Source organism: Myxine glutinosa, chromosome 6 (genome assembly GCF_964187855.1).
Source record: "Myxine glutinosa chromosome 6, kmMyxGlut1.1, whole genome shotgun sequence".
NCBI lineage: Eukaryota > Metazoa > Chordata > Myxini > Myxiniformes > Myxinidae > Myxine > Myxine glutinosa.
The window spans coordinates 137441965-137465771 of NC_136266.1; the positions used below are offsets into that span (position 1 = coordinate 137441965).

At 45.1% G+C, this 23807-nt stretch overlaps 1 protein-coding gene across 1 annotated transcript in view; it reads left to right on the plus strand.

Annotated features, from left to right (window-relative positions):
- Positions 1-23507, plus strand: part of LOC137430349 (receptor tyrosine-protein kinase erbB-4-like) — a 724268-nt gene extending 700761 nt beyond the window's left edge. The window contains exon 27 of the mRNA XM_068121152.2: positions 21096-23507. Within this exon, the coding sequence (XP_067977253.2) occupies positions 21096-22234 (1139 nt within the window). The 3' untranslated portion in view covers positions 22235-23507. The remainder of the gene's footprint in view (positions 1-21095) is intronic.
- The last annotated feature ends 300 nt before the right edge of the window (positions 23508-23807 follow it).

Below are 23807 nucleotides of genomic sequence, written 5' to 3' on the forward strand. Positions count from 1 at the left end.
TTCTACTCCTTTCCCTCACTCATCCCATCCTTCACTCATCCCATCCCTCCCCCTGCCTCCTCCCACCCCCTGCCTCCTCCCACCCTACGCCACTCCATCACTGATAAAGATTATGCACAAGCACAAAATGTTTGGAAGAAGTTTCATAGAAAGAACCTTGGGGAATATGACAAACTGTATCTTAAAACTGATGTGCTTTTATTGGCTGATGTGTTTGAGGCTTTTAGCACAGTCTGTCATAATCAACATTCTTATGGTTTGGACCCTGCTCATTATTATACAGCACCAGGATTAGCTTGGAGTGCTGTGTTGAAAATGATTAAACAGGATTTGGAAAAAATCGGTGATGTTGATATGTTGATGATAGAGAAGGCTAAAAGAGGAGGAATATCTCAAGTATGTTCAAAGAGATATGCCAAAGCAAACAACAAATTATTCCTAACTATGATGCTAAAAAAGATAGTTCTTACTTGATGTATTATGATGCTAACAATTTGTATGGATGGGCTATGTCTCAATCTTTACCGTATGGAAAACTGTAAGAGACAAAGATTATCGAAAGAGTTTTACAAAACATTCAAAAAAAATTGGACAAAGCACAGGATGGATATTATTTAGAGGTTGATTAGAAATAACCGGAAATAATCCCCAAAAATGATAAAGACATACCCTATGCATCTGATAAAGAAAGTCCGAGAAAGGAATGGCTTAGCGGTTATCAACAATAATTTCTTACTACGAGTGAGAAACCAACAGGAAAACTACTTACTAAATTATATGACAAAGAGAATTATGTTTTACATCAACGGAATTTAAGGCAATATTTATCTGCTGACTTGAGAGTAAAGACAATTCTTAGGATTTTAAAGTTTAAACAAAGTCATTGGTTGAAGACCTACATTGATTTTAATACAAAAAGGAGAACAGAAACAAAAACAGATTTTGAGAAGGACTTTTATAAATTAGTGAATAATGCTGTAATTGGAAAGACTATGGAAAATGTTCGGAATAGACAAAATATAAGACTTGCTGCATTTTGGAAACAAGCATCCAAATTAAATGATAAATAAAGTTTTCAAAGAGCAGAGATGTTTTCAGAGAACTTTTGTGCTGTTCATCTATCTATAATTCCAGTAATCTCTGTGTGTATGTGTGTGTGTATGTGTGTGTGTATGTGTGTGTGTATGTGTGTGTGTCGTTTGTCTGTGACCGCTGTTTCTCGACAACCACGGGTCCGATATACTTGAAACTTGCCAGGTATATTGCTGGGGACCTGAGGATGTGCCTTTTCAAGGTTTCATATTAATCGGAGAAGTAGTTACCGAGCTATGGCGATTTATTTACCCGTACTCGCAAGCCGTTCGCTTTGGCTTTGCGAATGGACCAAACCATTTCATGTAAATAGAGGGGGGGGGGGTTCTACCGTACTCGCAAGCTGTTCGCTTTGGCTTTGCGAATGGACCAAACCATTTCATGTAAATAGAGGGGGGGGATTGTCACCGTACTCGCAAGCCGTTCGCTTTGGCTTTGCGAATGGACCAAACCATTTCATGTAAATAGAGGGGGGGGATTGTCACCGTACTCGCAAGCCGTTCGCTTTGGCTTTGCGAATGGACCAAACCATTTCATGTAAATAGAGGGGGGGGATATAATTTTAGATATATATATAGTACGGGCATGCCCTAGTCTATCTATAATTCCAGTAATCTCTGTGTGTATGTGTGTGTGTATGTGTGTGTGTATGTGTGTGTGTCGTTTGTCTGTGACCGCTGTTTCTCGACAACCACGGGTCCGATATACTTGAAACTTGCCAGGTATATTGCTGGGGACCCGAGGATGTGCCTTTTCAAGGTTTCATATTAATCGGACAAGTAGTTACCGAGCTATGGCGATTTATTTACCAAACTCCGCAAGCCGTTTGCTTTGGCTTTGCGAATGGACCAAACCATTTCATGTAAATAGAGGGGGGGGGATTGTCACCGTACTCGCAAGCCGTTCGCTTTGGCTTTGCGAATGGACCAAACCATTTCATGTAAATAGAGGGGGGGGGATTGTCACCGTACTCGCAAGCCGTTCGCTTTGGCTTTGCGAATGGACCAAACCATTTCATGTAAATAGGGGGGGGGGATATAATTTTAGATATATATATAGTACGGGCATGCCCTAGTATGAATAAAGAAAGCATTGAAATGGATAAACCTATTTATATAGGAACATCAATTCTTGATTTGTCAAAGTTGTTAATGTATGACTACTTTTACAACTTAAAGAAGAAATATGTGAATAATATTATGCTACTTCATATGGATACAGACAGTTTTATTTTGAAAATCAACACGGAAGATATTGATAAGGATATGTCTCAGGATTTTGATATTTATGATACAAGCAATTATAAATCAGATAACAAACTATTCTCTACAAAGAATAAAAAGGTTATTGGAAAGTTTAAAGATTAATTGGGTGGAAAGATAAATGAGTGAATTTGTGCAATTGAGAGCAAAGGCTTATGCTTATAAATATATTGATAATAATAATGAAAAGAGTGATAAAAAGTTAAGGGGAGTAAAGAAAAATCTAATCAAAGACACAATAAACTTTGAACATTATTACAACTGTTTAACCTTTAAGAAAGAAGAGTATAGAAAAATTAATACAATAATAAGTTATAAACATCAATTATATACAGAGAAGGTAAATAAGGCATTGGGGGCTTTTGATGATAAAGAGGTTTATTTTAGAAAATGGAATTGACAGCCTCCTTTATGTATATATATATATATTTAAAGGATAAGTATAAGAGTTAAGATTAGAATAAGAGTTAAGATAAACATAACTGTTAAGATATTTAAAAGATCAGTATAAGTTTTAAGATATAAATAAGAGTTAATTTAAAAAATGGGTTGGGGGGTTTTAACGGGCTACCGCCACCTTTTTTACTGGTATATAAATGATAGAAGCAAGCAATAACCAAACCAAAGCATGGAGAAAATCACAGCCTTGGTATTAAAATGAAAAACATAACTAATGTCGTAGATTTTTTTTTTTTAAAGCCTTATTGAAGAAATAACCAAGACGAGCCTTAATAAAGCATACAGACTGAGGGGTTTAAAAAGATTTAATGGATGTCAAGAAATCGATGGAAAAATAATCTACGAGAATCTCAAAATGATGTGGCTAGGGAGGGGCTCACAGCAGAACATTGAGAGAGGTTTTTAGTTTCATCTCTGCTCAGGAACGATATTTAAACCAAGAACCAAGTTTCAACATATTCTTTGTTAATATACTTGACGGCACGAAAGCCATAAGAAAATTCAACTACTCCCTAAGATAGAACATAAACAAATATTCGTTGGTTCGCTTTTTTTTCTTTTTTTCTTTTTTTGTATACAGAATTGAGGCTCGTGAAAGAGCTAAGATTTATCACACAAACAAATCAAACAGACAAACAAACAAAGTATATAAAAGGGGGAGCGGTAGACAAGATGGGGAGAGAAGGGGAAGCACATAAACACAACATTTGAGAGCAGGGACATCGGGAGATGTGTGGGAGGGAGAGGGCTTGGGGAGAGGAGGCATGGGCAGGGGGAGGGGGGTGGGAGAAGCATAAAACACAAGGACACCAAGGACTTCCAGGAAAGAAGTTGGTATTTCAAAAAAGTGGATTTGGGGTGAAATTAGCAGAGGTAGAAAACATCAAGGTTTTGGATGGGGGAAGATAAGAGATGGTGGTGAACAGCTGTTTTAAAGACTTGGAGCGAGGAGTGGGATTGAAGGGAGTGGGGGAGTTTGTTCCAGAGGCGGGAGAAAAGGGGAATGAAAGAGTGAAGGTGAGCAGAGAGCCTTGATTTTGGCAGTTTAACCATAAGTTAAACTTTAACTTTCTCTGTCTCACTGAAACCTGGCAACAACCTCTGGACTACTTCTCACTCAACCTTACTACACCCAATGGATATTCTTACATCAATAAACCACGCTCGGAGGGCCGAGGTGGTGGAATTGCCGTAATTCACCGACAAGACATCAAGACCAGCCTCATCTCCATCTCATCTGCTCCATCATTTGAACACCTGGCTTTTAAACTCTCTGGTCACACACAGTCAGTCATGGCTGTCGTCTACCGCCCTCCCAAACCACACCCATCATTCCTGTCTGACTTTTTTTTTTTTTTTTTTTTTTTTTTTTTTTTTTTTTTTTTTTTTTTTTTTTTTTTTTTTTTTTTTTTTTTTTTTTTTTTTTTGTATACAATATCGAGGCTCGTGAAAGAGCGAACATTAATCACACAGAAAGACAAACCGACACATAAAACATATAACATAGGGAGCGGTAGACAAGATGGGGAGAGAGGGGGAAGGACACAAACATGACATTTGAGAGCAGGGACCGAGAGACATGGAGACATCGAGAGATCTGAGAGAGGGCGAGGGCTTTGGGGGGGGGGGGGGCGTGGGAAGGGGGCAGTGGGAGAGGTATAAAACATATGGACACTGCCAGGACTTCCAGGAAAGAAGTTGGAATTTCAAACAAGGTGGATCTGGGGTGAATTAGCGGGGGTAGAAAAGATCAAGGTTTTGGATGGGGGAAGATAAGAGATGGTGGTGAACAGCTGTTTTAAAGACCTGGAGGGAGGAGTGGGATTGAAGGGAGTGAGGGAGTTTGTTCCAGAGGCGGGAGAAAAGAGGAATGAAAGAGTGAAGGTGAGCGGAGAGCCGAGATTTCGGCAGTTTAACCATCAGAGGGTTGCTGGCAGATCTTGTGCGACCTGTAGGAATATTTGGGGGACAGAGCACAGAGAGAGCTGGGGGTGCAAGGCCGGAGAGGAGTCGGTAGAAGACAGAAAGACCACCTACCTGCCTGCGGTGAGTGAGTGAAAGGCCCTCAGAGATAGCTTCATCGCGGGAGATTCCAATAATTCTGAAAGCTTTGGTTTCAACAGCGTGAAGCCGAGCTAGGTGTGAGGCAGGAGCACCGGCCCATAGGGGAGAACAGTATTCCATTGAGCTGCGGATGAAAGCCTTGTATGTGGTGAGGAGCTCAGGTGTGCCGAGGAAGGACTTCGCACGACGGAGGATGCCCAGTCGGCGACTGGCTTTGGAGGCCAGCTTGGAAATGTGGTTTTCCCAAGAAAGATCATGGCAGATAGTGAGACCCAAAATCTTGAGCGACAGAACTTCTTGGAGAGGATTGTTGAGAAAGTAGATGGGAGGGTTGTCCAGTCGATCTTTTCGGAGAGACATAGTAAGAGTGTGAGATTTGTCAGGATTGAAAGACATGTTCCACTTGTTTGACCAGTCTGTGATTTTGTCCAGGTCTTCGGAGAGTGAGGAGGCAGCAGACTGCCGATCTGAGGGAAGAGGAATGGAGCGGCAGAGAGTGGAGTCATCAGCAAAGAGATAGAGAGGATTTTCGAGAGAGTCAGAGAGATCATTGATGAAGACCAGAAAAAGCACGGGGCCCAGAACACTGCCTTGGGGAACTCCAGCCTGAACAGGAAGAGGAGATGAGAGAAACCCATTCAGGGCCACACGTTGACGACGACTAGAGAGGAAGTCCGCCAGCCATGCGTGGAGATTTCCATGGATACCAAAGGAGGAGAGTTTGGTGAGCAGAGCGGGGTGCCAGACCGTGTCGAAGGCACGTGATATGTCGAGGGAGACAGCTCTAATTTCCTGTTTGGCATTGAGGACCTCCATCCATTGTTGAGACAGCAGAAGCAGCATGTCCAGAGTAGAGTGACCTGGTCTGAAACCAAATTGATGATCAGAGATCAAGCCATTGGAGAAGAGGAAAGATTTCATATCAGAAGCAATGATGGATTCCATGACTTTGCTGATAATTGGGAGAAGGCTGATTGGTCTGTAGTTGCTAGGATCTGTTTTTGCACCTTTTTTGTGCAAAGCGGTGATGTTGGCTGATTTCCAAGCAGATGGCAGTTGACCTTGAGCAAAAGAGAGGGTGAAGAGAACAGAGAGAGGGTGAGATAGAGCAGCAGAGCAGGATTTTAGGACCCGTGGGCTGATGCCGTCGGGTCCAGTTGCAGAATCAGAGTCGAGGGTTGACAGAAACTTTTCCACCTTGTCAGGAGGAAAGGACACGGAGTCCAGGAGCAGCAGGGTACGACTGGGTATGGTGGGTACAGAGAGGGATGGGTTTGGGACACAAGATTTAGAGGCAAACACAGAGTTGAGGCATTCAGCTTTTTCACGTGCGGAGTCAGCTGTGTAGCCGTTTGAGGTAAGGGAGGGGATGGAGGGGGAACAAACACCAGAAACGGATTTGACCAGACGCCACCAGGATTTGGAAGAGGGAGACAGATAAGAGAGTTCGGTCTTGAGAACGGAGAGATATTGTTTCCTGGCTCTCCTGAGGGTGGACACACACTTGTTTCGGGCTTTGTGAAAGGAAATGAGATTTCCTTCCGTTGGATTTGCTTTCCAGGAGACGAAGGCAAGTTGTTTCTGGGCAACAGCCTCACCACAAGATTCCGTGTACCATGGACGGGAGGAAGGGTATGACAACTGAAGACGAGATGGGATAAATCTGTGCATGAGAGAGAGCAATTTACTTTGGAAGAATTCCCAGGATGAGTTGATGTCAGAGGTGGTAGAGATGGGAGACCAGTCCAGATGATTGATGGCTGCTTGAAGACCGTGCCAGTTGGCCTGAGTGAAATGCCAGACTCGTCGACGCTGAGCAGGCTCCCTGAGGATGGTCAGAGAGATGTCCACTTTAACAAGGACATGATCAGATGATCCGATCGGAGCAGAAGAAGAGCAGCAGACATTTTCAGGGAAGTTAGTCATAACCAAGTCCAGAAGAGAAGATGTTCCGTTGACGGAGATCCGGGTCGGGAAATTGACAGATTGTGTCAGTCCCAGTGAGTCGCAGAAGTCCTTTGCTGAGGAGCCATGGCTGGTGAGAGAGGTACCCACACCCAGCCAACTGGCATGATGACAGTTGAAATCACCACATATGAGGAAGAGAGAGTTGGGATGAGTAGATAGAAGTTGGTCCATATCATCAGACAGCGAGATGTAGATGGAGTCATCACTGTTTGGTGGACGGTACAACACACATATGAACAAGAGGTGGGAGCGAAGGGGAAGCCGTAGCCAGAGGTATTCCTGGGGGTGAGGTGGAGAGAGTGCAGTGCAGGGCGAGTGAGGAAGAGAGTTTTTGATAAAGATAGCAACCCCGCCTCCAGGACGAGGCTCAGGTCTATCATACCGGAGGAGGGAGTAGCCCGGGAGAGATACTATGGAATCAGAGACATCATAAAGGAGGAAAGTTTCTGTTAAGCAGATCACGTCTGGTTTGACAGAAGCAACCTGTATGGAGAGATCAGTTAAGTTTGAACGAAGGCCCCGGATGTTTGAGGTCCATACCGTTAATGAAGAGGAAGGGGGAGCATCAGATACAGAACAGGGGGGAGGAGGGGTAGGGTAAGATGTGGAAGAGGTGGAAGAGGTAGGGAGAGCTGTTGAAGGTGTGTCAGAGATTTCAGAATAGCTCGGAGAAAGGGAAGGATGGGGCGGACAAAAGGTTTGATGGTGATTGGGTGAGCCACAATGAGGTGTTATTTGAGGAGGGGGAAGAGCGAGGCAGAAGGTTGGGGGAGATGGAGGTGAGAGTTTGAAGGGGGAAGAAGCGGGGAGGACGCTTTGAGGAGGGGGAGTGAGCGGGGGGAAATTGAGAAGCAATGAGGGTGGGGAGATTTGAAGGGGAGGGGTGAGGGGGGAGTTTGGGAGGGAAGGGACAAGGGGAGGGATTTGAAAGGGATGGGATATGGGGGAGATTTGGAGGGGAGGGGTGAGGCAGGAGTCTAGGAGGGGAGGGGCGAGGGGGCGTCTTGGCGGGGAGGGGTGAGGGAGTAGTTTAGGAGGGAGGGGGCAAGGGGGGAGATTTGAAAGGGATGGGTGATGGGGAAGATTTGGAGGGGAGGGGTGATGGGGAAGATTTGGAGGGGAGGGGTTATGGGGAAGATTTGGAGGGGAGGGGTGAGATTGGATTTTTGAAAGTGTACGATTTATGGGAAACGAACATTTATTGCAAAATGAGTTTCTTGTGACCTTCGAGTTAAAAATACGTTTAAGGACGCTGGATGGAGGATGGAGTGCAGGAGAGTTTAGGGAATGTAGAACAAAGGCACTATAGGAGATGGATATTTTTTTTGGGATGAATTGATTTGGTGAGCAAGTCGAAAGCAGCCTTTTAAAGAAGAAGAAGAAAAAGGTGTTATAAAATATGACGGAATACATAACTTGAGGGGAAAGTGTAAACATTGAAGGTTAATGAGTGAAAACTATCTGGGGAAATGGGGGAGAAACACGTGGTCGAAGAACGAACGAACGAATAAGAATGAATAAACGAATGAGAACAGAGAAGGAAATGTTTTTTTTTTTTTTTTTTTTTTTTTTTTTTTTTTTTTTTTTTTTTTTTGAGTTGAGATTTACACAAGGAAGTAGGCTATGGGTGAAAAGCCTGGGAATACAGAGAACGAAAGTTATTGGATCACAAACGACGGACCACTGAGAGAAAAACAAAGCCTCAAGGTTGTACAGTGCACACTGTACAAGGCCTTGCTCGCGACACGGCAAACAGACGATCAATTTATGAAAGATAAACACCGAGAAACAACCAAAGTTGCACACAATAACTTCACACACCGAAAGATAAATACAGTTTCGACAAAATACAATTGTGAACAGACTTAACTTCGAAAAACGTGGAGACCGTGTGGAGCTTCGAAAATCCCTGCCGCCGTCTCCAAGATCTCGCGAGATCTCGCGAGACTTCTCCTACTTTCTGACCCAGCTATGTTCCCTCTCCCCCTCAATCCTCCTCGGTGATTTCAATATCCACATGGACTCCACTGACTCCACAAAAACCACTGACTTCACTGATTTACTCACCTGCTTTAACCTCACTCAACATGTCAACTTTCCTACCCATAACCGTGGTCACATTCTGGACCTTGTCTGCTCTACTGGATTAATTTTGCACCATCTCTCTGGCTCCGACCTCACCCTCTCTGACCACTTAGCCATCACTATGACCATCAACATCCCCACCCCAGCATCAAGGCATTATCGCACTATCAACTTCCATAAGCTAAACGCTCTTTCATCTACCTCATTCTCATCCACCCTCTCTGAAAAAATGTCCACTTCTCCCTTCGTTGACCTCCACACCCCTTCTGACCTCACTGACTACTACAACCACACTCTCTCCTCCTGCCTTGACCAGCTTGCGCCTATAAAAACCAAAACAGTTTCTTTCACCCATTCTGCTCCCTGGTTTACCCCTGAACTCCGCCTGATGAAAACTCGTGCTCGCCAACTTGAAAGACTCCGCAATAAAACAGGTCTCACAATTCACTCCCAAGCCTACAAGGACCACCTACAACACTACAAAGATGCCCTCTCACGCGCCCGCTCCGCCTACTACTCTCAAATTATCCACTCTGGCTCCGGAAACCCAAAAGCACTCTTCTCTACAATAAACAAACTCCTCAGCCCCCTGAACACCACCACCCAGTCATTCACAGTAGACAACTGCATCTCCTTCCTTTCATTCTTCCAATGCAAAATTGACAACATCTACAACAGCTTAACCACCACCACACCCGCTCCCCCTCAAACCACCTGCCCCCCCTTATCCTGCCAACCCCTGTCTCAATTCTCCCCAGTCTCCCCTACTGACCTCTCTGAACTCCTCGTAGGAATGAAAACTGCCACCTGCACTCTTGACCCCATCCCCTCCAGCTTTGTCAAGGCCTCCCTTCCTGCTCTCTCTCCACTTATCACGACAACAATAAACTCCTCCCTGTCTACAGGCATCGTCCCACCATCCCTCAAAATTGCTGCTGTTACCCCCATTCTGAAAAAACGTGGACTCAACCCTGACACCCTAAATAACTTCAGACCCATCTCCAACCTACCCTTTCTGTCAAAAGTTTTGGAACGCGCTGTAGCCACTCAAATCAAACATCACCTCTCTGCCAATAACCTGTATGAAACATTCCAATCCGGATTCCGCTCAAACCACAGTACTGAAACTGCTCTCCTCAAAATCAACAACGACCTTCTCCTCTCCTCTGACGCTGGCAACCTCAACATTCTCATCCGCCTCGACCTCAGCGCCGCCTTTGATACCATCAATCACACCATCCTCCTCACCCGACTTGAAACCACCTTTAACATTACCGGCACTGCCCTCTCTTGGATCAAATCATACCTCTCTGACAGATGCCAGTTCATCTCCATCAATAACTGCAAATCCCCCACTGCTCCCCTCCCCCAAGGTGTCCCCCAAGGTTCAGTTCCTGGCCCCCTCCTCTTCATCCTGTACCTGTCCCCCCTTGGTCACTTAATCCGCCGTCATGGTCTCCAATTCCACTGCTTCGCCGATGACATCCAGCTTTTCATCTCCACCAAGTCCATCTCCACCGCCACCCACTCTATCCTGACAAACTGCATCACTGAAATAAAATCCTGGCTTCAAATCAACTTCCTCAAACTTAACTATGATAAATCTGAAATAATCATTATTGGCCCAAAAACGCTCACCAAATCCACCCATAACTTTGCCCTCAACATCGACGGTTTCCCAGTATCCACCTCCCCTCACATCCGGAATCTTGGCATCATCTTTGACCAAACCCTCTCCTTCGCCAAATACACTAAACAGATCACAAAGACAGCCTTCTTTCACCTGAAAAAGATCGCCCGTCTCCGTCCATCCCTCTCCTCCACGGCTGCAGAAACCCTCATCCACGCCTTCATCACCTCCCGTCTGGACTACTGCAACAGCCTCCTCTATGGTTCACCCTCAATAATCACCAATAAACTCCAATACATTCAGAACTCCGCTGCCCGTCTACTCACCCATTCCCGGACCCGTGACCACATCACCCCCGTCCTTTACAAGCTTCACTGGCTCCCCATCCCCCAGAGAATCCAGTACAAAATCCTCCTCTTGACTGACAAAGCCCTCCATAACCTGGCCCCATCCTACCTGGCTGACCTCCTCTCCAGACACACTCCCACCCGCAACCTCCGCTATGCTGGTGCCAACCTCCTGACCCCCCCCCATCCGGACCAAATTCAGATCCTGGGGGGACAGGGCCTTCTCCATCGCTGCTCCCACCCTCTGGAACTCACTACCTCACACCATCAGAGACTCCTCCTCACTCACCACATTCAAAACATCACTCAAGACCCACCTATTCAACACTGCATTCAACATTTAACCCACAGCATATAACCCCTGACTATCTCTTCTCCTTCTCCTTCCTTTTGCTTTGATTATTTACCTATTGATTTTTGTCTTTTTGCACTTGTTTTTTGAACTCTGTCAAAGCGTCTTTGGGCTTGTTGAAAAGCGCTATATAAAATAAATGTATTATTATTATTATTATTATTATTACAAGAGGGTTGCTGGGAAATCTTGTGCGACCTGTGGGAATATTAGGGGGACAGCACAGAGAGAGCTGGGGGAGCAAGGCCAGAGAGGAGTCGGTAGAAGACGGAAAGACCACCAAACCTGCCTGTGGTGAGTAAGTGAAAGGCCCTCGGAGATAGCTTCATCGTGGGAGATTCGAATGATTCTGAACGCTTTGGTTTCAACAGCGTGAAGACGAGCTAGGTGTGAGGCAGGAGCACCAGCCCAGAGGAGAGAGCAGTACTCCATTGAGCTGCAGATGAAAGCCTTGTATGTGATGAGGAGCTCAGGTTTGCCAAGGAAGGAGGATGCCCAGTCGGCGACTGGCTTTGGAGGCCAGCTTGGAAATGTGGTTTTCCCAGGAAAGATCATGGCAGTTAGTGAGACCCAAAAGCTTGAGTGACAGAACTTCTTGGAGAGGATTATTCAGAAAGTGGATGGAAGGGTTGTCCAGTCGGTCTTTTCGGAGAGACGTTGTAAGAGTGTGAGATTTGTCAGGATTGAAAGACATGTTCCACTTGTTTGCCCAGTCTGTGATTTTGTCCAGGTCTGCAGAGAGTGAGGAGGCTGCAGACTGCCGATCTGAGCGATGAGGAATGGAGCGGCAGAGAGTGGAGTCATCAGCAAAGAGATAGAGAGGATTTTCAAGAGAGTCAGAGAGATCATTGATGAAGTCCAGAAAAAGCACAGGGCCCAGAACACTGCCTTGGGGAACTCCAGCCTGAACAGGAAGAGGAGATGAGAGAAACCCATTCAGGGCCACACGTTGACTGCGACGAGAGAGGAAGTCCGCCAGCCATGCGTGGAGATTTCCATGGATAGCAAAGGAGGAGAGTTTGGTGAGCAGAGCGGGGTGCCAGACAGTATCAAAGGCACGTGATATGTCAAGGGAGACAGCTCTAATTTCCTGTTCGGCATTCAGGACCTCCATCCATTGTTGAGACAGCAGAAGCAGCATGTCCAGAGTAGAGTGACCTGGTCTGAAACCAAATTGATGATCAGTGATCAAGCCATTGGAGAAGAGGAAAGATTTCATATCCGAAGCAATGATGGATTCCATGACTTTGCTGATAATTGGGAGAAGGCTGATTGGTCTGTAGTTGCAAGGATCTGTTTTTGCACATTTTTTGTGTAATGCGGTGATGTTGGCTGATTTCCAAGCAGATGGCAGATGACCTTGAGCAAAAGAGAGGGTGAAGAGAACAGAGAGAGGGAGCGAAAGAGTGGAAGAACAGGATTTTAGGACCCATGGGCTGATGCCGTCAGGTCCAGTTGCAGAATCAGAGTCGAGGGTTGACAGAAACTTTTCCACCTTGTCAGGAGGAAAGGACACAGAGTCCAGGAGCAGCTGGGTATGACTGGGTACGGTGGGTACAGAGAAGGATGGGTTTGGGACACAAGATTTAGAGGCAAACACAGAGTTGAGGCATTCAGCTTTTTCACGTGCGGAGTCAGCTATGTAGATGTTTGAGGTAAGGGAGGGGATAGAGGGGGAACAAACACCAGAAACAGATTTGACCAGACGCCACCAGGATTTGGAAGAGGGAGACAGATAAGAGAGTTCGCTCTTGAGAACGGAGAGATATTGTTTCCTGGCTCTCCTGAGGGTGGACACACACTTGTTTCGGGCTTTGTGAAAGGAAATGAGATTTCCTTCCATTGGATTTGCTTTCCAGGAGACGAAGGCAAGTTGTTTCTGGGAAACAGTCTCACCACAAGATTCCGTGTACCATGGACGGGAGGAAGGGGATGACAACTGAAGACGAGATGGGATAAATCTGTGCATGAGAGAGAGCAATTTACTTTGGAAGAATTCCCAGGATGAGTTGATGTCAGAGGCGGTCGAGATGGGAGACCAGTCCAGATGACTGATGGCTGCTTGAAGACCGTGCCAGTTGGCCTGAGTGAAATGCCAAACTCGTCGACACTGAGGAGGCTCTCTGAGAATGGTCAGAGAGATGTCCACTTTAACAAGCACATGATCAGATGAGCCGATTGGAGCAGAAGAAGAGCAGCAGACATTTTCAGGGAAGTTAGTCATAACCAAGTCCAGAAGAGAAGATGCTCCATTGACTGAGATCCGGGTCAGGAAATTGACAGATTGTGTCAGTCCCAGTGAGTCACAGAAGTCCTTTGCTGAAGAGCCATGGCTGGTGAGAGAGGTATCCACACCCAGCCAACTGGCATGGTGACAATTGAAATCACCACATATGAGGAAGAGAGAGTTGTGATGGGTAGATAGAAATTGGTCCATATTATTGGACAGCGAGATGTAGATGGAGTCATCACTGTTTGGTGGACGGTAGAACACACATATGAACAAAACGTGGGAGCGAAGGGGAAGCCGTAGCCAAAGGTATTCCTAGGGGTGAGGTGGAGAGAGGGCAGTGCAGGGCGAGTGAGGAAGAGAGTTTTTGATAAAGATAGCAACCCCACCTCCAGGACGAGGCTCAGGTCTATCATACCGGAGGAGGGAGTATCCCGGGAGAGATACTAAGGAATCAGAGACATCATGAAGGAGGAATGTTTCTGTTAAGGAGATCACGTCTGGTTTGTCAGAAGCAACCTGTATGGAGAGATCAGTCAAGTTTGAGCGAAGGCCTCGGATGTTTGAGGTCCATACCGTTAATGAAGAGGAAGGGGGAGCATCGGATACAGAACGGGGGGGGGGGGGTAGGGTAAGATGTGGAAGAGGAGGAAGAGGTAGGGAGAGCTGTTGAAGGTGTGTCAGAGATTTCAGAATAGCTTGGAGAAAGGGAAGGATGGGGCGGACAAAAGGTTTGATGGTGATTGGGTGAGGCACAGTGAGGTGTTATTTGAGGAGGGGGAAGGGCGAGGCAGAGGATTGTGGGAGATGGAGGTGAGAGTTGGAAGGGGGAAGAAGCAGGGAGGACGCTTTGAGGAGGAGGGGTGAGCGGGGGGAAATGGAGAAGAAATGAGGGTGGGGAGATTTGAAGGGGAGGTGCTCGGGGGGAGTTTAGGAGGGAAGGGACAAGGGGGGGGATTTGAAAGGGATGGGACAATTGGGGAGATTTGGGGGGAGGGGTGAGGGGGGAGTCTAGGAGGGGAGGGGTGAGGGGGAGTCTAGGAGGGGAGGGGTGAGGGGGAGTCTAGGAGGGGAGGGGTGAGGGGGAGTCTAGGAGGGGAGGGGTGAGGGGGAGTCTAGGAGGGGAGGGGTGAGGGGGAGTCTAGGAGGGGAGGGGTGAGGGGGAGTCTAGGAGGGGAGGGGTGTGGGGGGGAGTTTAGGAGGGAAGGGGCAAGGGGGCAGATTTGAAAGGGATGGGTGATGGGGAGGATTTGGAGGGGAGGGGCAAGGGGGAAGATTTGAAAGGGATGGGTGATGGGGAAGATTTGGAGGGGAGGGGCAAGGGGGAAGATTTGAAAGAGATGGGTGATGGGGAGGATTTGGAGGGGAGGGGCAAGGGGGGATTTGGAGGGGAGGGGTGATGGGGAAGTTTTGGAGGGGAGGAGTGATGGGGAAGATTTGGAGGGGAGGGGTGAGATTGGATTTTAGAAAGTGTACGATTAATGGGAAACGAACATTTATTGCAAAATGAGTTTCGTGTGACCTTCGAGTCAAAAATACGTTTGAGGAAGCTGGAGGTTGGATGGAGTGCAGGAGAGTTTAGGGAATGTAGGAAAGAGGAACTGTAAGAGATGGAATTTTTTTTTGGAATGAATAGATTCGGTGAGCAAGTCGAAAACACCCTTTTAAAGAAGAAGAAGAAAAAGGTGTTCTAATATACGACAGAATACAGTACTTCAGGGGAAAGTTTAAACATTTTTAAATTTAACAGTGAAAACTATCTGGGGAAATGGAGGTGAAACACGTGATCGAAGAATGAACAAACGAATAAGAACAACGAATAAACGAATGAGAACAACGAATAAGAATAAAGAAGGAAAAATTTTTTTTTTTTTTTTTTTTGAGTTGAGATTAAGCTGAGAGTTGAGATTGAGCTGTTCGACTATAATGAAAATATGATAGGTGTGAATAATGTGAAAGACCATCTGTAATAATCAACCCCACCCACAAGTAGGAGGGGGATTTTGGTTTTGAGATTTTTTTTTTTTTTTTTGTATACAAGATCGATGCTCGTGGAAGAGCTAACATTAATGACAAAAAAAAAACAAATGCACACATTTGAAGAAATAAAGGGAGCGGGAGACAAGATGGGGAGAGAGGGGGAAGCACACAAGTGCAACATTTGAGAGCAGGGACATCGGGAGATCTGTGGGGGTTAGAGGGCTTGGGGGGGAGGAGGCCCTCCCCCTCCCTCCTCCCCCATTCCCCTCCCCCTCCCCCTCTCCTCCCCCCTCCTCCTCCCCCATCCCACCCCTCTCCTCTCCCATCCTTCCCCCTCCCCCTTCCCCCCTCTCTTCCCCTCCCCCCCCTCCCCCTCCCCCTCCCCCCTCTTCTCCCTCACGTTTATACATGGATTGCCGGGTACTTCCCCCCCCTCTTCTCCCCTCCCCCCCCTCTCCTCCCCTCCCCCCCGTTCCCCTCCCCTCCTCTTCCCCCTCCCCTCCCCTCCCCCGCCCGGCAATGCTGGGTACTTCTGCTAGTATATATATATATATATACTAGCAGAAGTACCCGGCATTGCCGGGTGGGGGAGGGGAGGGAGAGGGGGAAGGGGAGGGGAGGGGAACAGGGGGGGGGGGGGAAGCGAGCCCCTTGGCAAAGCGAGCGATTTTTTTTTTTTTTCATAGCGTTTCATAGCGTCATAGCAATTTTTTTTGTCATAGTGTCATAGCGTAATAGCGTTCATAGCGTTTCATAGCGTCATAGCGATTTTTTTTTTCATAGCGTCATAGCGTTCATAGCGTTCATAGCGTCATAGCGTCATCACGTGATCGCTCTGAGCGAATCAGCACCCACCTGCTCTGATTCCGTTGATTCCGTGCGCTGAAATGCGCTGAGGTAAATATGAATAAAAAATATGGATCGTCAAATATTTTTGAGTTCGGCCATGTTCGTCCCAGGCTCAATGGCCATGTCTATGCCAAATATCAAGCACCTAAGCCTTTCCGTTTAGGAGTCTATCGGTAACATTACACACACACACACACGCACACACAAACTGTGTTTTATATATATATATAATATATATATATATATATATATATATATATATATATATACACACACACACACACACACACACACACACACACACACACACACACACACACACACACACACACACACACACCCACACACACACACACACACATACATACATAGTCAGACCTCACTATTCGTGGTTGCAATATTCCCGGAATCCGTGTAATCGCGGTTGATAAAATGTGACATGTTTCTCTATTCGTGGGAAAGTGTCCCGCAAATTCGCCTATTCGCTGCCGTGTTCCGCGAATTCGCGGTTTTTCAGGGGCGCAAAAAAATTTTTCGCGAGCCGCTAGCTTGACACATTTATAAAACCCATCTTTTACCAGCCATGCATAAAGCAGCTGGACATACGCAAAAAAAACATTTTCTACGAGCCGCGAGCATGACCTGATTATGCAGCCGCGAGCTTGACATACCATATTTATAAAACCCATCTTTCACCAGCCATGCATAAAGCAGTTGGACATACGTACGCAAAAAAACATCTACGAACCACGAGCATGACCTGTTGTACATTCACTGCTGTGTGATTTGCGCTTTCATGGCTTTCGCGGCCGCGATTTTCGCCGCACTATTATAATCGAGCTTCCGGGATATCTCATCAGAGGTGTAAACAAGTCAACCCCACGAATCATAGCATCTGCAAATTATAAAATGCAAATGCTTCATTAAATCGATTACAGTTTGCAATTTATGGTAAAGCATCATCAGAGATGTTACACAATGAAAACGCTTCGGGGTATGTCCAACCAGCTGCGTAAACATGTCAACTCTGCGAATTATAGAATGCAAACGCTTCATTCAACCTATTATTGAAATTATCAGATACGCTCAATACGACATCATCCGTTAACATCCCCCACAAAAAACGTCCAGGGTATTCACCCCTCCCGCACCTACCCACAATGCTCGCATTCCTACATAAACAGACTGTGTCCTGGATCTCGATCATTCTTCTCCTCCTGTTGCTTTGACCTGCGTTTTTGACTCTCCCTCTGCTCATCGTTCAATCATGGCTCCCATTGACCATTGACTCTCAGCAAGACCATTGCCAGAGATACATCAACTACCAAGAGGCAGAAGAAAGTGATGAGCCTGAGCCAGAAAGTGGAGCTGCTCGACCGGCTTGCGAGAGGAGAGAGTGCAGCCTTTGTTGGCAGGAATTATGGCATCAACGAGTCCACTGTTCGCTACACACGGAAAAAGGAGAAGACGATTCGTGAGAGAGTTTCAGCGAGTGCTGCATTGAGTACGAATGTGGTTACCCATATCCGGAATGTCCACATGGAAAGGATGGAGACGACTCAGAAAATGGATCGAGGACAACACGCAGACTAGGGAGGGACTTCATGCTGAAAACCATGATGCTGAACCGTTCCCTAAACCCATTCACCAAGGTCGAGTTGGAGGCCATTCCAAAGGTTTCCGAGGACGAGGCAGTGGAGGCGGGCAGTAATGAGGAAGAGGTGCCGAGGTCCAACCTCACAGTCCAGTTCCTCGGCGAGTTGCTGCAGGACATGCCGGCGCTTGTCGACAGGGTGCAAGACAAGACGCTGACCCAGTCGTGGAGAGGTACCTGAAGTTCAAGAGGGCCTTGGATGAAGCGCTGCTCCCATACAAAGAGCTGCATCAAAATGTTGGGCAATCTGTCAGGCAGCTCCCCATTACCCAATTCTTCAGCCCTGCTCCACTCACCTCAAGACCATCAACACCCTCTCCTGCCTTCCTCTCAGCATCCTCACCAGCATTCTCACCAGAGTCCTCACCTTCTCCTACCTCTCCTGGCTCTCCTTTAGTGCACGATTTTGCTGCATCATAATCTGGGTCGCCCTCAAAGTTCGAGGAATTATTGGGATTTTAATTCATCACCATCATCATCATCACCATCATCATCATCATTTGAAAGTTGCGTGTTTGTAAAATAAATATTTTAAATGGTACATGATGGTGTTGTGTTTTTTTTTAACTTTCACAGTATGGTATGGTTAAGCCCTTCTAATAAACTGTAAGGCATGTAAGCGCATTCCTTCAATAAATTGGAAATGGTACCTGGTGTTGTCGTTTTATTTTATTTTTTTGTATGCATGTTTTTTGAAATTGCAATCATGTACATTGGCAGTCGAAAACATTTTAAACTTAAAAAAAAACAATTCTGAATCAGGAACTGCAGAGAACCGATTTACCAATCCCCCTTTTCCCCCATTGAAACAATGAGGCGGCATACATTCACAGGATTTTTATCGACTTTGGCAGATTTTCAGACATTTGTGGATTTTCGTCGACGTTCACAGGTTTTGTCTTGCCATTTCTGGGACTTTCATGGACCGTCGCGGATTATCGTTGACATTCTCTGGATTTGCCTCACCATTCGTGGATTTTGCCTTGCCACTCGCTGTTTGCTCCTCTCTAGTCACGGATTTTTGTGACTCGGTAACCTATCCCCCCTTGTTCCATTGAAACAATGCCCCGCCATTCATGGTTTCGCAATTCGTGGATTTTCCAGGAACGTATCTGCACGAATGTATATATATATATATATATATATATACAGTCATGTGAAAAAGTAAGTATACCCCATGTAAAGTTTTGACTTTTTCAACATATTTCAACATACAGCTATTTGATCTTCATTTCAACAATATTGATAGATAAAGGTGATATAATATAACAAATATCATGAAACATTTACATTTTGTAATCCATTGTATAATTTAAATAAACATAAATGCAAATTTTGCATGTGGAAAAAGTAAGTACACCCCGACATTTATCACTACTTCAAATACCTAAAATTAGAATCAGGTGCACCAGCTCAGGTGCAAATGATTAGAACATCGTTGGAGAGGATCTTGGAGGAACCTGTGTTATTTAAACCTCAGACATTTAGTTTGGTTTTCTCTTTGTTGTTGAAGTGTGCGGCATCACCATGCCTAGATCAAAAGAGCTCTCTGTGGCCTTCAGAAAGAAGGTTATAGATGCCTACGAGTCTGAGAAGGGATTTAAAAATATCTCCAAACAATTTGAAATCAATCAATCGACTGTCCGGAAGATCATCTACAAGTGGAGAAGATTCCAAACATCTGCCAACTTGTTCAGGCCAGGCCACCCCAGCAAGTTCAGCCCGAGAGCAGACCGCAAGATGCTGAAAGAAGTCTCTAAGAACCCCAGAATGTCATCATGGGACCGACAGGAAGCTCTTGCCACTGTTGATGTCAAAGTGCACAAGTCTACCATTAGAAAGAGGCTGCACAAATTTGATCTACATGGGAGGTGTGCCAGTAGGAAACCTTTGCTGTCCAGAAAGAACATCAGGGCAAGACTAAAGTTTGCCAATGAACACCTAGGCAAAGATCAGCACTTCTGGAACAATGTGCTCTGGACAGATGAGTCAAAGGTAGAGCTATTTGGCCACAGTACCAGAAGACATGTTTGGCGAAAACCAAAGACAGCATTTGACCACAAGAACCTGATACCAACTGTAAAGCATGGTGGTGGAATTATTATGGTTTGGGGCAGCTTTGCTGCATCAGGGCCTGGGGAGCTCACCATCAGAGAATCCACTTTGAATTCTTCATTGTACCAGAGGGTGCTTGAGGATAATGTGAGGCCATCTGTCAGAGAGTTGAAGCTCAACCGAAGGTGGACCTTGCAACATGACAATGACCCTAAACATACCAGTAAATCCACCAAGGAATGGCTGAAAAGAAAGAAATGGAGGGTTCTGGAATGGCCAAGTCAAAGCCCGGATCTAAATCCCATTGAGATGTTGTGGGGGGATTTGAAACGAGTTGTGCGTGCAAGAAACCCCTCAAACATCGCACAGCTGAAATAAATCTGCATGGAGGAGTGGGCAAAAATTTCTCCCAGTCGATGTCAGAAACTGGTAGACAGTTATAAGAAACTCCTACTTGAGGTTGTTTCTGCCAAAGGGGGCAATACCACCTATGAGAGCCATTTTTTTCTGTGTGTACAATCACCTCTCTGAGATGATCCAATGTTGCTATTGCCTTCATTTCTTTCAGGCTGTCACACAATTATCTTGTGTTGTTTGCTATGTCTAACCCATCATTTTTTCCATTCTCACTGGCCTTTTCCCTCTACCTGTAATTTACCTTTTTCCTGGTTATTCAGTCTCTTTGAATGGTTCTCCTCCACCTATCTTCTTCTGTATTGTGTTATGTGTTCATATGTTTTTCTTGCCCTGCCTCTCTCTCTCTGTCTCTCTCTCTCTCTCTCTCTCTCTTGGACCTTTGCTTGTTTGTCTGTGTCCCCTTTACTGTTCTGTGCTCTACCCTTTCTATGGAAGGGAATGGAGCAGCGAGTTGGGAGGGAGGCAGGGTGGAATGAGGAGGGGGGAATACCTGTGCGGATCAAATTCCACATTTTCTTGACATTTTCATTAAGACTTTAAAAAGTCAAAGTGAAAAATGATAAACTTGAACTTGTGCTGTAAAGATGAGTATATGTCCGATGGCCTTCCTTGTTTGACCTCTGCATTGACCTTTTTTCTGTAATGCTGCAGAATATTTTGCTGCTATGGAAGAAAATCCTTTCACCTCCATCTGCTGCACACCCTCAACAATGGACAACTTTGAGTACCACAATGCAAACAACAGGAAAAGAAATAAAGATGGAGAGAACTCTTCCGATACCTGGTATATCAACAACAATGCATGTGTGGTGGAAAATCCACAATATACTGCATGCAGTCAAGCAACACCACAAAAAGGTCAAAGTGCAAAGCCATCTATTTCTTCAAACATAATACTTTCGTTGCCTAGGCAGTCTACACAAGGCCTATTAAAGCCTGGGAAAGCTCTAGATCCTTTGAAAAAGGTCAATTTGAAGCACCTCATTGGAAAAAGTTGTGACCCACTCGGCCTTTACAGCCAGAGTATAAATCTTTCTGCACAAGATTCAACGATCAAAAACACCCCCAAGCTGGATGTACCAACTTGCAATGCAGTCAGAAGTCTGAAACAGCTACTATCGCCCACTGAGCCGGGACCAAGAATTGGATCTGCAGTACCTGTCCTGACATCAGGGAATCGGTGGGAAAACCAAACGAGTTCAGTTGCTGATTCATTAGTGACATCAACAATGGCAGAGCCAAACAAAAACTCAACTCAGCATGCAATGTATGCAAGTTCAGGATTCAGGCCAGCATATAACAGAATGCAGCCTCTGGCAACAACCACATATCCAAACCAGAGTGGGAGTCTCCACCCTGATGGGACACTTATCCGAGATACCCTTAGAGGCCGAGCTGAGACGTCAGGCAGTTATAATGCAGTGATAGCGGCTTCACAAGGCTATCAACAGACACATACCATCGATCCAATGACCATGGTAACAGAAAATACAATTCGACATGGGTACCCACCAAGATGCAGCAAAGCGAGAGTGACCGAGAGGATGACCAGCACAGCAGCGGCAAGCCAAGATGGTCAAAGAAAGTGGCGAGATGCACCATGCGGAGAAAAATCCACGGCAAACACAATTAGCGTTGACAACCCAGAGTACCTTCAAGGACATTTTGCCTCGTGGGCTGGACAGGCAAATGGGCCTATCACCAATAGTGCGGCCTCAATTTCCAAAGGCCAAGTGTCAGGAGCCATGACAATGCTTCCTGGTTATGGTACAAAAGACACACTGGTGTAGCACTATGGCTCAGAATGCTCTTTAGATACAATGGATTTGACATCTGCCAAATGAGCCTGTTGCACCTCGGAGTGAACTCACACATTCATGCATTTTCGTAACTTTCAATTAAACTTTCTTTTCACAAAAGATGTGTGATATTTTGTCACTATTTATACTCGGTAATATCCTTTTTTGTGATTTGATCCAGGGGTTTCAATATCAAGAAAATAGCTTTAAGGTAACTTGATTTTTGTTAGACTGGTACATTTAGAGTCATACACATTGTAATATCTTCAGGACAATCCAAAGGTTTCAATATCTGCCCCGGTCCGTGGGAGATTCGGTGACAATCCAGTGGGTGGGGGGAAAAAAAAGTTTTTGAATCGTATAAAATTGTTTACAAATCACGTGTCAATGTGTAAAATAATTCCAAAAGAAACGTATACTTTTTCTAACGGAAAGCCCTTTCGAAACAATCTCCAATACAGATCGGTCGAAGCTACATTTGGTTTTGCTTCCTTGCACTGATGCATTGACTGCATTGTTTTCAGGTGCAAAATGATGGTGAACATAAGACTGTACAATTGTGTTGTAGATGATGTACAGCTGGAATGAAGAAGCATCAGCACATTTTTATAATACAAATATAATACATACTACGGTCATGTGAAAGGCAGCATTTATTACTGTAAGAGTGTACCTATTACTGTAATTGTATACCTGTAGTCATATATGGGTTAGAAACACCAAATTATTTGCAACGTTGTATATATTCATAAAGCTCATGTGATGTTTTTATTTATATCCTTATTTGGTAAGCACATAGGAGGAATTGTGTAAAAAAAAAAAAAAATGTTTTATTTCCGAACTGTTGTCGTCTGCTTGTTTTGTGGATTTTGGGTGTTTAACTTTATCTAATGTACATCGTTGTGACTTCAAAACGAAGTGAGGAATTCGTTCATATTTTGTGACATGAGGACGACTGCAGGTTAAAATCGTGACTTAGAAGGGCAAGTTGTAGTGTTGTAAATAGTTTGTTTTCAATGTTTTCTTCGGGAGTATTTTCAGTTTTTGAAGGCTTTATCATTTGTGAGAATGAACATCAGAAAAAAAAAAACTTTAACCTACTCTGGAGCACAAGTTATGTATTTAGAAAAAACATTTTGGAAGATGTACATAAGTCCTTGTACCGGTAAGGAATTCCTTATCATTGTGAGGAAACGTTTCCTGCATAGCATGTGCCAATGAGTGAAATGTTCTCTACATGAAATAAACTGTTTAATTAAACAGGCCTGTTTGTGTGTCTGCCTCTTGTATTTTATGAATGTTCTATTTGCCACTGAAACTTACTTACCTTCTATCAAACTTACAATATCACACTTTAAATGATGGAGTATTGTGGGGTGAAGCAAACCTTTCATGCCATACGTGTAAATGAGGACAGTTCAAGGTTGATGGGAACTTTTCATTGGAGAACTTGTATAAATAATTAAATTAGGAAAATTTATGCAATTATATTGTCTCAAGATGTCCCAGTCAGGAAGTGTGGAGAAAGATTCCCCTTTCTGTGTGTGTGTGTGTGTGTGTGTGT